Raw genomic sequence first — 15,680 nt, forward strand, 5'->3', positions numbered from 1 at the left:
TTTTAAGCATTTCCGATCTGGAATGAAAACGTTAAAAGAGCTAAATCGCTAATATTTAGGACCTAGAAATTTACACAAATGGGTTGCAAGACATATAATAGGGACCTTTCGCATCGGTACGAAAACGAACACCAAAACGAACATATGTTCGTTTACGTTTTCGTATCCTCTAACACGCGGTTTTGCAATCCGATGTACGATAATAACTAGATGGCGTTAATTTCCACACCATGAACTTCTCAGTCAAGGCAAAGTTTTCAATCGATTTTTCAGCAGATGTACAACAAATCAAGCAGAATATTCCTTGTATGCACATTCTACATGTACGAACGCTACACAATCAACAATATACACAAAGGCTTGAAAAATGGTGAAAAATTCAATATATGAGACAAGAAACATATTCGTTTGCATACCTACGTAAATCCAGCTCAATACGCGTAACGTTTTTCACTGGCCGAACACTCATTACGGATTGACGTCACAAGTACACACTAATCGATGACATTTTTCGTTTTCGTACTGGTGCGAAAGGTCCCTATTAATGTAATATGAATGCATATAAACTGATTTACATTCAATCGTTTCTGTTTTTACTATAATAATTTCTAATCAGTTATGCCAGAAGTCTCAATGGAATGGCTTAATCTCTAGCATCTGGTTATTCCGATAGTATTTATTGTGCATGCTCTCCAGGAGATAAGAATATGACGTCACCGTTTGACATGACTTGTGGAATATAATATGTGTAGTCTCGTTATTCACATTATGCCATATTATGGTACACGATTCGTGTACCAATGGTAAAATGTTTATTTTGTCATAAATATTGGATATCAGAAGCCCATCTTTTTGCGGTAAGAACACAACATTAATACCGATGACCGATAGTATTTATTGCGCATGCTCTTCAGGAGATAAGAATATGATGTCACCGTTTGACATGACTTGTGTAATATGTCTAGCATCGATCTTAGCATTATGGTACACGATTCGTGTACCAAAGGTAAAATGTTTATTTTGTCATAAATATTGGATATCTGAAGCCCATCTTTTCGCGGTAAGATCACAATATCAATGTTGGTTTAAATTGACAACTAATTTGTGTTTTCAATGTCGAAGGGATTATGTTGCGTTAGAGACTTGCTGTCTGAACTTGGTAAATTATAAACGCATTTCGTCGATTGTGAACAAACTACTGAATAATTGTTATTAGAAACTTGCCTATGTGTTTTAAATCACCTCCGGCTGAATAAAATCCATTGCACAATTGAATATCCCAATGGAAAAAAAGTTCTCTATCAGAAAAGTCAATGTTTTTGCTTGTATTTTCAACATCACAACATTGTACTTGTCACGTGATGAGCTAAACCATCTTAATATATTAAAGAGGGGGCAATGGTTGACAAATTTTGACAATCATGTGTGCTGCAATCAAAACAACACACAACCTTTCCGATCGTTTGAGTTTGGGCAACAAAAATGGCAACTGATAACAAGCAAATTAATTTGGAAACAATTGATTGTCAGTCTACTGAACTTTATTCACAATGAATATATCGCCGATTACACGAATACTCGTAAATATTGCTTTTCACATCATCATCACCCCATAATTGTAAATACCCTGTATATTTTATATATATTTTAGTTTATTATATTAGGCCCTACAGTACATCCCTGTCAATTATATGTGTCTAATATTTATAGATAAACACACTTTATTTCATAATTTTAATTCACGTTCCGACTGTTCAGGTCAATAATATTCCTGATTAAATTACTTGTTTTTGGTTTATTTGACAGATACTGAAATCGAAACATTGTTGATAAGAAGAACAGTTTATCGTCTTTATAAAAATGTATTTAAAACAAAAAATCACTTGTCAAAAGAGGTATCGCAGATTGCATGTATTATTGGGTCTTGTGTGTTAATTATGCAGACCTTGGGAAAAACTTGTGCAAGTTTCGCGCTAAATTTAGCCATTTTCACTACATCTGTCTGTGTAGCATACAATAATTCATATGGCATAGAATTCAAAGCGTTGATTGGTTGAGGCATGATCGCGCTCTACGAAATTCCATCAAAAAATTCCATTCTCTGTGGATTTCAAAATGCAGTTGTACTTGTGATTAATATAGGCCTATAGTTAATAACTGAGAGTACAATCGTATGGATACATTGCCCTGTGAATTTCAGAAATTAATTGTGTTACCGAGACACAAAATTCTGAACAGTTTTTGCACAACGGAAATAATTTTCGAATCTAGAAATAGAAAGACATGAAACTATCTTCCGATAATTAAACCGAAGTGCGGTATGATTTGTTGTTGATAATAATTTTTGGTATGTATATCAAAAAAAAAAAAAAAAAATAATAACTTTATATTACCTATTCAATGATTCAATGGCCTCGGCTATTAATTTTGCCGAGGCAAATCTAAAATACATCGGCATTAATTTACAAGACAGCTTAAATTCATCAGGAAATATAGGAATGTCGTTTTTTTTTGTTCTGCACCTGTGTTAAAAAGAAATAATCCTACCCAACTCTCTAACCAAATAATTAATACAAGACGGAAACAAAATAACAGACTAGGTCCGAGAGGAATTGCTTATTAATACACAAAATTTGAATTGTCGTGAAAGAGCGAAACACCGTTACGATAGACAAGCCTTGCTGAGACCCCCTTATACGAAATGATCTGTCCCGATAAGTGACGTAATTACCTTCCATTTTTATACGCCCACTTTGAAATGTGGTCGTATATTGTCGTCGCGCCCGTCCGTTGGTCCGGCGTCCACAATTGCTTGTGGACGCTCTAGAGGCTAAAATTAATATCCGATTGACTTTAAATTTATATACAGTGTTTAAGGCCATGAGACGAAGAAGCCTATTGATTTTCAGCGATTTCCGATAGTTACAGCCAGAGTTATGGCCCTTGATCACTTCAAAAAATCTTGTGGACGCTCTAGAGGCCAAAGTTAATATCCGATTGACTTTAAATTTATACACAGTGTTTAAGGTCATGAGACGAAGAAGCCTATTGATTGTCAGCAATTTCCGATAATTACTGCCAGAGTTATGGCCCTTGATCACTTCAAAAAATCTTGTGGGCGCTCTAGAGGCCAAAGTTAATATCCGATTGACTTTAAATTTATACACAGTGTTTAAGGTCATGAGACGGAGAAGCCTATTGATTTTCAGCGATTTCTGATAATTACTGCCAGAGTTATGGCCCTTGATCACTTTGAAAAATCTTATGGACGCTCTAGAGGCTAAAGATAATATCCGTTTGACTTTAAATTTATACACAGTGTTTAAGGTCATGAGACGAAGACGTCGATTCATTTTCAGCGATTTTCAATAATTACTTCCAGATCACTTCAAAAATCTTGTGGACGCTCTAGAGGCCAAAGTTGATATCCAATTTATACACAGTGTTGGTCATGAGACGAAGAATCCTATTGATTTTCAGCGATTTCCGATAATTACTACCAGAGTTATGGCCCTTGATCACTTAGAAAAATCTTGTGCACGCTCTAGAAGTTAAAGTTAATATCCGATTGACTTTAAATTTCCACACAATATTTAAGGTCATGAGACGAAGAAGCCTATTGATTTTAAGCGATTTCCTATAATTACTGCAAGAGTTATGGCCCTTGATCACTTTGAAAAATCTTGTGGACGCTCTAGAGGTCAAAATTAATATCCGATTGACTTTAAATTTATACTAGGTGTCACAGCTCCATTGCCCACGTTGGAAGAAAGTCATTTTTTCCCGATTTGTAACCCCTTTTCAACTTAACGTCATACGGTGGCTATTTAATATTTTGTAATAATTTTAAAATATTTTGGAAGCCGATATCCTGTTCTTTTGTTTGATATAATTTTTATATATGTGTTCATTTTATTAATTTCATAAACGTAAGTTGAAAAACGTTAATTTCCCGTGTTTTGACGTTACGCTGAAAAATTTTGTCACGTTTTTAAACGAGGGTACCCCACTTCAAGTGCTCGGCGGGCGCACTTATTATTAATATTATTTTTTCATTCTAATATCATTAGAAAGATAAATGAACGATCTTTCAATTGGTTGGGGGTGCTTTGTTGGCATTTCGAAATACCATGCATTTTTTGCAAGTTGAACGCTTCAATTCACGCAATCTTTTTTTTTGGCGATTTGTCAATATAGCACCCCCGACCGATTGAAAGTTCGTTTTATTGTCGTTTTGATGCTATTAAAATCAACAAAATCGGAGCATGGCAAGTGCGCCCGCCAAGCAATTGAAAATGGTATACAATGAGAAATTTTGTCAAAAATAAATCGCGTAGTTTAGCCTTGTTATGACGTCATTTCAACACCAAAACTAAAATGTATTCCATGTTCCTTAGACTCATATTCGCGGTAAATTACGTCGAAAGGCAACTCCGATGTTTATTTATGAAGTAAGCGTTATGTTATATGAATAAAGGACTTGCCTGAAAATAAATAAGGATAGTTAATTCCATTTTTTTTCACGCCTTTTGGCTTTGCTGGGTTGACTGTGTTTACATCACGTGACTCATATTCGCGCGCTTTTATAACCATGTGACAGGATATAAATATAAAATCGAATGGAAATTTCCTATCGGCGACCACACGTCTTTACTTTTAACACCAAACATTTTTCAAGAATTGAACAATTCCGTAAAATTGACGAATGTTTCAATGCTCTGAAATCATAAATTCGCTGTTCACTGAATTATTCAAGCCCAATTTTAAAGCATTTCTGTGCACACGAATGGAAATGAAACCGGAAAACATCCACACGGGTCTTGCTCTTGGTACTGACAGCAGGCGTGAGGAAGATAGTATAGGTACTACTGATAATTAGTACATCGATTTCTATCCACTTAAACGGATATTATACCCAAATATATAAAGTTGGACCAACTAGCTGAAATAATTTGAAAAATGGCTCAATTTCTGGATTTGCCGTTGGCGATTTGCAACATTTCGTTTGAGATGATGGAACCGACATAGATTATGAATTAGGTCAGTCATGTCAATACTAATTACTATTACTATCATCACTCAGTATTGATACGGATACCCAATTTTCGCAAAACGTTTTAGTTTTTACTAAATAATTTAGCATTATATAACAGTTGTCATACTAATTATTATAATTTTAATTCTTTTTTTTAGGAAAATATACTTAACACCTCGAGTATCACATATTTGTTGGCCAGTTAAACAATTGAATGAACCGACAAACCTAAGGCCTTAATTGGGCCTTGATTCGATATTTGTTTACATTGATTAAAATATACAAAAAAGGAAGCTGCTCAATGGGCTACATACCAATTTGAAGGAATAATATAAATATTCAAAAGTGAAGTAAAAACATAACAATTCTTTGAGTTAAATTGTAGCTTTTAGGCCTAGGCCTTTATAAACATGACTAGGCCTACCATAGCCTATCAGTAACTGAGTAACCTACTTTTACTCTTTAGTCTTTAGAGAATAATTTTTTATTGGTCAATGTTATCTTCTGAGTAGAAAATAATATGTAAAAGCAGAATTCTAACAATAATGTAAGCAAGGAATGCTGAGAACAATGATAATGCAACAAGAGTTGTCCGTTTTTTAAAATCATGTGGTTGCTATGACAACCATCCAAAATCCTTAATAATTCACTAAAATTTTACAATTCTTAATATTTTGTATTACATGGGCTATAAATATATGCTAAAAAGCTTTCTGCTACTGTACTAAAAATGTGGCGATCAATTGGTTTGTCATGGTAAACATCATTGAAAATGGAATAACATTGCCTTTTTTGGGGTGTTTGTTTTCGTTTTGATTGCTATAAAAACCAAATATTAAGTAATATACAAGAGTAAAGATAAGTAATTTTAAAAATTCACAAACATATTTACTTGTAAACAAAATTTCTCTTCAAGATCCTTATTCCTTTTATATTTTATTTATGTCTTAATAATGGCCAAAATGGACAACTAGCTACTGCAGAATGTTCTTCAAAAGGGAACCCCTTTCCAGCTCTTGGGAGAAGACATATAAATATTTTCATTTTATTTATTTTTTAAAATCTTGTCCAATAGCTTCTGTTTTTAAAATAATACAATTATCAATATTGATGTCATGATTATTGGAAAATAATGCTTTTCGGAAAAAAATAAATGTGGTTGCTATGGTAACAGCCAAAACTCCTTCATATTTTTCTCAAACTTACACAATCCATATCATTTAATATTACATGGGTTTCAAATATTTTAAACTGCTTACTTTAAAATGTGGTGATGACCTTTTGGGTTATGGTAAGTAGCGTTGAAAATGGTCAAAAATTGCATTTTTTCCATTTTGGTTGCTATGACAACCAAAATTGATAATATATGGCGGATTGGAAATAAGTGATTTTAAAAATTCACAAACTTTTTGACATATTCCCATAATTTCACATGTGTATCTCCATTCCTTCTTATTTTATTAATGTCCCAAAAACACCCCAAAAATAGGCAATTGTGTGCCGCGGAAAATTGTTCAAAAATGAACATATATTCAGCTCTTGAGAGAAGGCATATATATATTTTTACTCTTTTTTTTTTCGTTAATCATACTTGATAGCTACTGATTTTAAAATGCATAACAACCAGGTTCAAAATTTCAGATATAACATGCACAAGACCATTTTTGATGAAAAAATTGACCAAAATCGCTCTGACAAAATGGAATTTTTGAGAAAACCTATGTATTTTGCAGTTACTGTGGAAATCGGTGTAATTATTACAAAAATGTGAAAATTGAAGCATAATTAGCCTTAAAGTTGTATTTCATGAATTTACATCTTCATTTTTAATAGGTTTGATATGAAATGAAATATGGCATCACAAAAAAACACCAAAAATGGCTTTTTCAAAGTGTTGAAAAACCTTTCTTCCGCGAAAAGTCAAAAATCGCAACTTTGAGCCTCAATAAAAAAAAAAGTTTTCATCCGATTTTGAATCTGTAAAAAGTTTTGTGAGAAGAATGATGAGATCTACTTGGAAAGCTAATAAAATCAAATGTATAATCATAATCTCAAAATCACCTTTTCCACCTATTTATACACAGTGTTTAAGGTCATGAGACGAAGACGTCTATTCATTTTCAGCGATTTTCAATAATTACTTCCAGAGTTATGTCCCTTGATCACTGCAAAAATCTTGTGGATGCGCTAGAGGCCAAAGTTAATATCCAATTGACTTTAAATTTATACACAGTGTTTACGGTCATAAGATGGAGAAGCGTATTGATTTTCAGCAATTTCCGATAATTACTGCCCTTGATCACTTCAAAAAATCTTGTGGATGTCTTGAGGCTAAAGTTAATATCCGATTGACAGTGTTTGAGGTCACGAGACAAAGAATCCTATTGATTTTCAACGATTTCCGATAATTACTGCCAAACTTATGGCCCTTGATCACTTTGAAAAAACTTTTGACGCTCTAGAGGCTAAAGTTATCATCCGATTGACTTCAGATTGATAATTACTTCATGAGTTGTTACTCTTAATCAGATTTTAGTGTATTATAAATGTTTCATTACCAAAAAAAGTAAAAAATATGCGACAACACTTGTTGACTGCCCGGACGATTTAGCTGCTGTAGGCGTATGTTTCATTGCCTGGCAACCTATCTTTGTATTTTTCGATGTCCAAGTTTTTGAGCATTTCAGTTTTACAAGAGATAACTTTTTTATTCGCTGGAATATTTAGTTGTACAATGGATTTAATATAACCAGAGGTAATTTCAAACACACAGGTAAGTTTATAATAACCAAAGTCAAGTAGTTTGTTCATAATCAAAGAAATTCGTTTTAAATTTATGATTGTTCAGACAGTAGCTACTTTTTTAAATACATGTATGTTTCAAAAATTATTAACCAAATTTATTTCAACTTTGCAAATAAAAGAACAATTTCTACCTGTTAAAATTCCGGACTATGTTTTACATATCAAATATTCAACCCTATTTTGATTAAGCTTACTGACATATACTGTTCTCTTGGGACAGCTCTGATTAACATTTTTCAGACTTCACTCAACACCAGCAAAATTCAGCTCTTAAACTTAGATAGGCCCACTTAATATTCGACACACTGACAAACTTTCTGATGCAGCTAATAATTACAATATAATATTAATATTTTGAATGTGGAAAAACGGCAACCATTAAATAAATACATATTCTTGCACATAATTATAAATCAGCAATGCCCAAACTACCTCGCTGAAACACTATTATATAATTCCACCCCTTAGTCTGAACGACTGATTGTGTTAAGACCTAACCTTCTCTTCTCAATTATGTAATCAGAAATAAAGTAAACCCAAACTATTCTGTTCATGACTCTTAAATACAATATGAACATACTTTTTTGTGACATAAGATATATTGCACACTGTACACTTGCTCATTCAACTCGATTCATGTTTCAATATAATGTAAGTGTAAGCTTGAGCAGATTGGCAATTGTTCTTTCACCAGTAAGAATATTTATTTAGCCTAAAGGCACCAGTAGGACTTCATTGTTGAGTGTGGTTCATTAGCATTGTGTGTTGATACACCTTGTTGCATAATAGACATTTGATTGCCACATCACCTTCTGCATAATATTTCATAATATGTCTATTGTGTGAATAGTGTACCCTACATTTAATGTGTTGTATACTATACTAAAAGTAAGTGAGGTTGGTGGACATCTTTACAGTATCATATCAAAAAGGTAATAGTACTAGTGTTTTAAAATTTATTTCAAAATAGTCACTTGTGGCTGAGGAGAACAATCAGGTAAAAATCTACATAAATTGTAGTTAACAATGTTGACTAAATGAAGCTATCCACCATGATATTCAGTTATTATTTGGTGACTTGACAAAATATAGAATGTACATGTAGACTAGACAATTTGAATCTAAAGACCAAGGATATTTGATTTGGACTGTTACTTACAATACTGTTCAATTATTACTAGATATCGTTTATCTGGCTGTGTATGAAATTAATGTAAGGTAGGTACATGTAAGAACTAATCCAGGAGTACAAAATATTCTTGAATTTAATTAAAGGTCAAGCCATATGTGTAGCAGTTTTACTTGTTTACTACACTATAAATTCATCCATGCATGTCAGTAATTAAATGTATTTCAAGGTGTGTTTTTTCTGGTTTGTAAGTTAAATTATTAATATTATCCAATTGTCTGTCCGAACAAATGTACAAGGTTTTTTCCTTATGAATGTTGTTGCACGGATGTTGTCTGAAATGCTAATCCCATTTCTCATCTTTTAAATGAAATGTTATTTTGCTTTTTTTATAATTATTATTAGTATCATTCATTAATCATACATGTATGGCTTTATTCATAATATAATTTATAATTTGATTGCATGACAGGTTTGTCTTAATTAAGTTTTAATAAAATGGAGACCCACAGATTATTGGAAACCAGTACATCAGTTGAAGAGGTCAGATATATGTAAAGTAGCGCATTTAGTAGCCAACCTCATTGCTTTATTCACATGCTGCATTCATTGCTTTTATTAAAGAAACCCTCCCTGTTTTAAATAGTTTCAGTGGCATTTTGTAATTGAACTGGATATACATTGTACACAGGACACAATTCTATTGTAGGGTGCCACTGCCACACACTAACAAAAAAATCTCCAACACTATTCATAACTATATTTGTAAATTATATGCAACAACCCTGCCTTAATTCCCTCTCATTAATCACCCAAAAATTACCCTTTCTACTGTACATGTGTTAATGTTTCGTACAATACATTGATTTTGTTTACATGGGCCTGCCATATTTGTTCAGAATTTTTCAGTACTCTTGGTTCGAAATTAGTTATGCTAATAAGGCAGCCTTCTGACTGTTGATCGTCTGATTAACAGGCCTGGGAATGATATTCTTTTATAAATTAAGAAGATCAATAAATGTTTTTAAAGAACCAAACCTTGTAAAAGCAAAAGAAGAAAGATATGATCCGTAATTGTACATTTCAAAGAATTATGTCCTGTGTTCATGTGTCACAGATGAAATTAATGCCTTTATTGTTTTTGTTTGACCCTTTCTTTAGATAAGATATGTACTGTTTTTTTTTAGTAATAAAATGTCCTAGTCAGGTCATTACTGCTCTTCAGTCTTCTAAGTTTCTATTTCAGTAGTTGGCTATTGGGAATAATTTTAATTTTAACGTTTCAGTATTATTAATGCTTTTTTGGTGGCAAGATGCAGTCATTTGCCTTATTAATTCAGACTAATTCATGTAATTGAAAAAGTGTGACAAGTATCACAGGTGCTTGCCACAATATACATGTCCTTTAAGATGAGTCAAGAGAAGGGTTCAAGGTTAGAAGGTGCATTCTGATTGGTAGATAGTCACCTACGATTGTCTATGATTAGTACAAAGCAATCAGATTATGAACTGACCATTAGCAGGTCAAATTGTGTCAATACTATTTGATAAATACTGAGTTAGGATTAAGGTGATAAATTTTTGCACAAATCTAGGGTTGAGGTTAAAAAAAAAAAAACCAAAAAAAAAAAACCAATCATTTATGGCCACACAAGTAGTGTTAATTCTTGAAAAGCCAATTTAGTAAGCAGCACCTGTGACTTTATACATGCATACTTACTGGGAAAATGGTATTTGTTTAGTACAAAATGTTAGTGTACAGAACATCAAGCTGATTAAAACATAGATTCTATTCTGTTTTACTATTTAAATTCAAATTATCATTAAAAATTAAAGATTTTAAGAAAAGAATGGAAACTACATTCTATTAGACCTGCGACATTAACCAATGTAATTCTCTCTTGAATTAGCTTCTCAGTGTTTACTAAAATTCTTGAAGATACTATTGATGAATTCATCTGCATGAAGTTGAAAATGACATTTGACAACTTCGACACGTATTATCTTCGAAAGCCATTGGCTTATATTACTGTCATTGTTTTTCAAGTTACATCTTTTCAAATTCAACATTAGTTCACCATTCTCTAATCTACAGAACGCCACAGTTCTTTTAAGGGTCAAATGCACATTAAATCATATCAGATTATCATTCGTTCATTTGTTCAGAAATACGAAAACAAAACAAAATAAAGATCTGTTTTTGATAAGATTGTTCAAGAATTTAAACAGACCATATGTATCTGTTCAAGAATTTAAACAGACCATATGTATCTGTTTAAATCAGATTGACTGACATACTTTTGTTATTTACCAGTACATCATTGTCTACAAATCCAAGGATGACTGCATCATGCTTCCAAATATTTTGGTGACCAGAATACTTTGTAGAAATGCCAGAATAGTCTGTAGAATAGAGTAGTTTTTTATGGGTGACTAGAAGACTTTTGCTTATATTTAATAATTAGAAAGTTCTACAAAATTTATTATGATGCAACTTTGCCCCAATTACTTTCTAAACCCTCTGAATTTACCCCCATATATAGCCAGTTATACAAAATATTCCTGATACACCCTAACATTTTTTATACCAATTTCAATAATACCTTATGATTACCATTGCATATTACTACTCACCCACATTATTTAAGTAATTTACAGATGAGGAAATAACATTTTACAACCAAGATTTACTATCCCTTTACTACTCTCTAATGGGGGGTTGGATGGCTGACTGGTTAGCACATGCGCACTGTATGATAAGGTCTGTCATTGTATTGAGTCAACTGGTATGGTTTCGATTCCCTGGTTGTACGTGACAAGGAGTAGGGTTGCCTGTCCCAACCTCGTGGGTTTCTCCAGGTCCTCCGGTTTCCTCCCACTGCTAAAGAGTAAAGACCCCTATGCGCAAGCGAATTATTGAAATAAAATTGAACCATATATTAGTCCCAAAATGACCTAGTTGGTGTCAAGTGTATGTTAAACCCCATTTCTCTCTCTATTTCTCTCACTACTCTATAATCCCCAGTTTTCATTATGAAAAGTTTTAAGTTTATTTTGTTTATAAAAGATCATATAACGAAAATATGTACAAAAGTAAATAAATTTGAAGTACACAACAGTAAATTGAGATGTTTTTATGTTTAGATTTCTTATAAGAACTCATAAAAATGTTTATATATGAATCTCCTCTTTTGACCTTGTGTTGAGAACACCATATTTTATAGAACAATAAAGCTGTCCATAAAAACTATACAAAATTTTATCATGTTATAAGTTATATAGCCTGTCAGGGGAAGGAGGAAAAAAAGTAGTGCATTTTTACTTTATTGATAGTCTTTCTAAAATCTCTTCAAAATTGTTCGGATGTGTGTACTTTCAGGATTATATAGATATTAGGACATTTTTCATGACATAAGAAAGGGTATGTTATAAAAGATCAGCCAATTGTACATGGTAGAAGTATTCCATGACATAGGCCTACTGTGGTCCTTGAAGTATATTACTTAACATTATTGCATAGAAAAAAAAATGGCGAACCTCAACATATGTTGAAAATATATGGAATATAAAGGAATTTAATGGAATTATATGGGGGGGGGGGGGGCTTTGTCTTTATGTTATTTACCTTCATTAATAAAAATTCATAAACTAATAATTTGTTAGTTAATTTTTACAGAAATTTATTTTTTAGAAAAACTAATCTAATGCTTGACATTGACTGACATTTAACATCTTGTTCTAACCTATCTCAGTTGATTCAAAATAAACCTGTTCTGGATTTTTGACAAATTAGAAACCTATTTTACAAATAAAATCGTATTTAGTATGTAATTTATTGTTACATCTACTTATTGTTTTATATTCCTTGTATATTTGCCAGTTATGATATTTACACATGCATGGTCTGTATATTTTTGAAAAAAGATGAGTTATAATCTTTTTATTTTCCTGTATATAATTGTGTTTTTTTGTTAGCAAATCATAGAAAACTGTATTGCTTGAATGACTTTATCGTAATTATATGTAAGTAGGTTTGTCTAATTGTTGGATTAAATGTGTGATACATTAAGATGATGTATTAGAGAAATTAGATATGCCATTTTATAGCATGTTGCTGACAATTTCAGAATAGAAGAATGGAGAAATTAACTGATATTGAGCTAACTAGTATTGATACTACAGATCCTAAACCAAGATCTTTTTATGATGCTTCAGCTATTCTTATTCAGGTAATATATTGTTTTGATTTTTTTTTAGTTGAAACAAGAACAAAGCCATGAATGGTTTTTTTTATACGCCCACATTGAAATGTGGACGTATATTGCCGTCGCCCCCGTATGTCAGTATGTCTGTCCGCCCGTCCATCGTACAAAATTTCTTGTGAACACTCCAATGCCAAAAGTTATCATCCAGTTGTTTTAAAATTGATATATGTTGTTTACATTAGTGAGATGAAAAAGCATATTTAATTTCAATAATTTCCGTTTATTACTTCTAGAGTTATGGCTCGTGTTTCACTTTGTTGAACCTTGGTAACGCGCTCATGCCAAAAGTTAACATCCAATCTTTGTGAAATTTATATGCAATATTAGGGAAACAAAGAAGCCTATTGAATTTCAGCAATTTCCGTGTATTACTTCTAGAGTTATGACCCTTGTTTCACTTTGTTTAACCTTGTGAACACTCTAACGCCAAAAGTTATCATCCTATCTTTGTGAAATTTATATGCATTATTTAAATTAGTGAAAAGAAGCCTATTGAATTTCCGCAATTTCTGTTTATTACGTCTAAAGTTATGGCCCGTGTATCTGTGAATGCTCTAACGCCAAAAGTTATCACCCAATCTTAGTGAAACTTATATGCATGATTTAAATTAGTGAAACGAAGAACTTCAAGAAGCCAATTTAATTTTAATAATTTCTGTTCATTACGTCTAGAGTTATGGCCCTTGTTTTACTTTATTGAACCTTGTGAACGTAACGCCAAACGTTATCATCCGATCTTTTCGAAATTGATATGCCTTATTTAAATTAGTGAAACGAAGAAGCCTATTGAATTTCAGCAATTTCTTTTTATTATGTCTAGAGTTATAGCCCCTTTTTCACTTTATTGAACGTTGTGAACGCTGTAACATCAAAAGTTATCTGCTGATCTGTATGAAATTTTCATGTGTCATTTAAATTAGTAAAGGGAAGAAGCCTATTGAATTTCATCAATTTCCGTTTATTACTTCTAGAGTTATGGCCCTTGTCTATTGAATTTCAGCAATTTCCGTCAATAATTTCAAGAGTTATGGTGGTTGTGCACCTTGTGAACATTTGAATGACAAAATTGATCATCTGATCTGTATGAAATTTATATGCATTATTTAAATTAGTAAAACGAAAAAGCCTGTCAAATTTTGTAGTTTACTTCCAGAGTTGAGACCTTTGTTTCAGTTTGTAGAACCTTGTGAACCTTCAAACGACAAATATTATAATCTGATCTGTATGGAACTGTCTTGTAAAGGCCCCCAATTACCTACAAAGGAATAAATATGCGACAACCCATGTCGACAGCTCAGACGATTTAGCTGCTGTGGGCGTATGTTTGATTGCCTGGCAACCTATCTTTTTTTTTTATACGCCCACATTTTATGTGATTAAAAACAAAGTCATTGGTATCATCTAAACCATCTTTGACAGCATATAGTTGTAATTTTTAGCCCAGAATACAAAATAAGTGGGGAATGTATGTATCAAGGACGTCACCATCCTGTCACATATACAGCTTGTGAACCAGAAAAACTTTCAATGGAATTTTTTTGATAGTTGGATATTATAAAATTTGCTCCACAGGAATTTATTGACATTGATATAGTGAGCTAACAGCCTAACACACCTGATGAGGTCTTGAGAGACCCCTGTCTATGTTTTGAAATTACAAGAATTTTTTTTAAAACTTTTTAATTTTAATATTATAGGAGGATGATATTGAAACACCATATGGAAACATGCATGTTGCTATTCAAGGTGATAGATCCAAGATGCCTATTGTAACCTTTCATGACATCGGGTTAAATCGTAAGTACATTATTCTGTTAAAGGGGCATTATGGGAGATTAGATAAAGAGGTGGCAGTTTTCAGTCAAATTGATCCCCTCTAAACCGAGATATTAGCTTTTTAATTTTAAGCCTAGCCTCGATCATCATTACTAAAGTCGGTACGATAAAAAACATGTCTTGATTGTCCATTTTTGGATTAAATCATCAATGAGCGTTGAGAACCAAATCAAATTCAAATCCAGTAAATATCACCGGCTAGCAATGACATCGAGAGTTGATTATGGTCTGGATAAGTTAATTAATGTCTAATTAATAAGTTAGATAATATTTCAGACCTAAAGAAAGACCCTCAATGGGCAGATTTAGCTCTTGCATAATGTATGTTTAAATAATGATAATTTTAAATAGACTGTAAAATATTGTATGGTGTTAAATCAACCAATGATGAATATCAGAATTTCAACCAAGGTCATTTGCTTGAAATTTCCCATTTAAAAACATATAATCATGAATTTACTATTTTTACTGGAAAAGCTTACTGGCATTGTATGGGAGTAAGTTTAGTAACAGAAAACTAAAAGACAATGATGTCAATTGTATTAGTACTAGATTTTTTAAAAATTTGATATACCATTAATTAATTTATTTCAAACATTTCAGAATTTTG

The 15,680-nt window shown here is 32.3% G+C and overlaps 1 protein-coding gene across 4 annotated transcripts in view; it reads left to right on the top strand.

The window, feature by feature from the left end:
• The window catches only part of LOC126814375 (protein NDRG3), a 28,917-nt gene that overhangs the window by 797 nt on the left and 12,440 nt on the right, over positions 1 to 15,680 (top strand). For 2 of the 4 annotated variants that reach the window (XM_050539473.2, XM_050539474.2), the window contains exons 2-4: positions 9,442 to 9,512; positions 13,097 to 13,198; positions 14,932 to 15,031. In XM_050539473.2, coding sequence (XP_050395430.1) covers positions 9,468 to 9,512; positions 13,097 to 13,198; positions 14,932 to 15,031 — 247 coding nt within the window. In that variant the 5' untranslated portion in view covers positions 9,442 to 9,467. Of the gene's footprint in view, positions 1 to 8,524; positions 8,773 to 9,441; positions 9,513 to 13,096; positions 13,199 to 14,931; positions 15,032 to 15,680 lie in introns of those variants that run through there. The other 2 variants (XM_050539476.2, XM_050539475.1) reach the window with 2 other exon arrangements.

Source organism: Patella vulgata, chromosome 3, assembly GCF_932274485.2.
Source record: "Patella vulgata chromosome 3, xgPatVulg1.2, whole genome shotgun sequence".
NCBI lineage: Eukaryota > Metazoa > Mollusca > Gastropoda > Patellidae > Patella > Patella vulgata.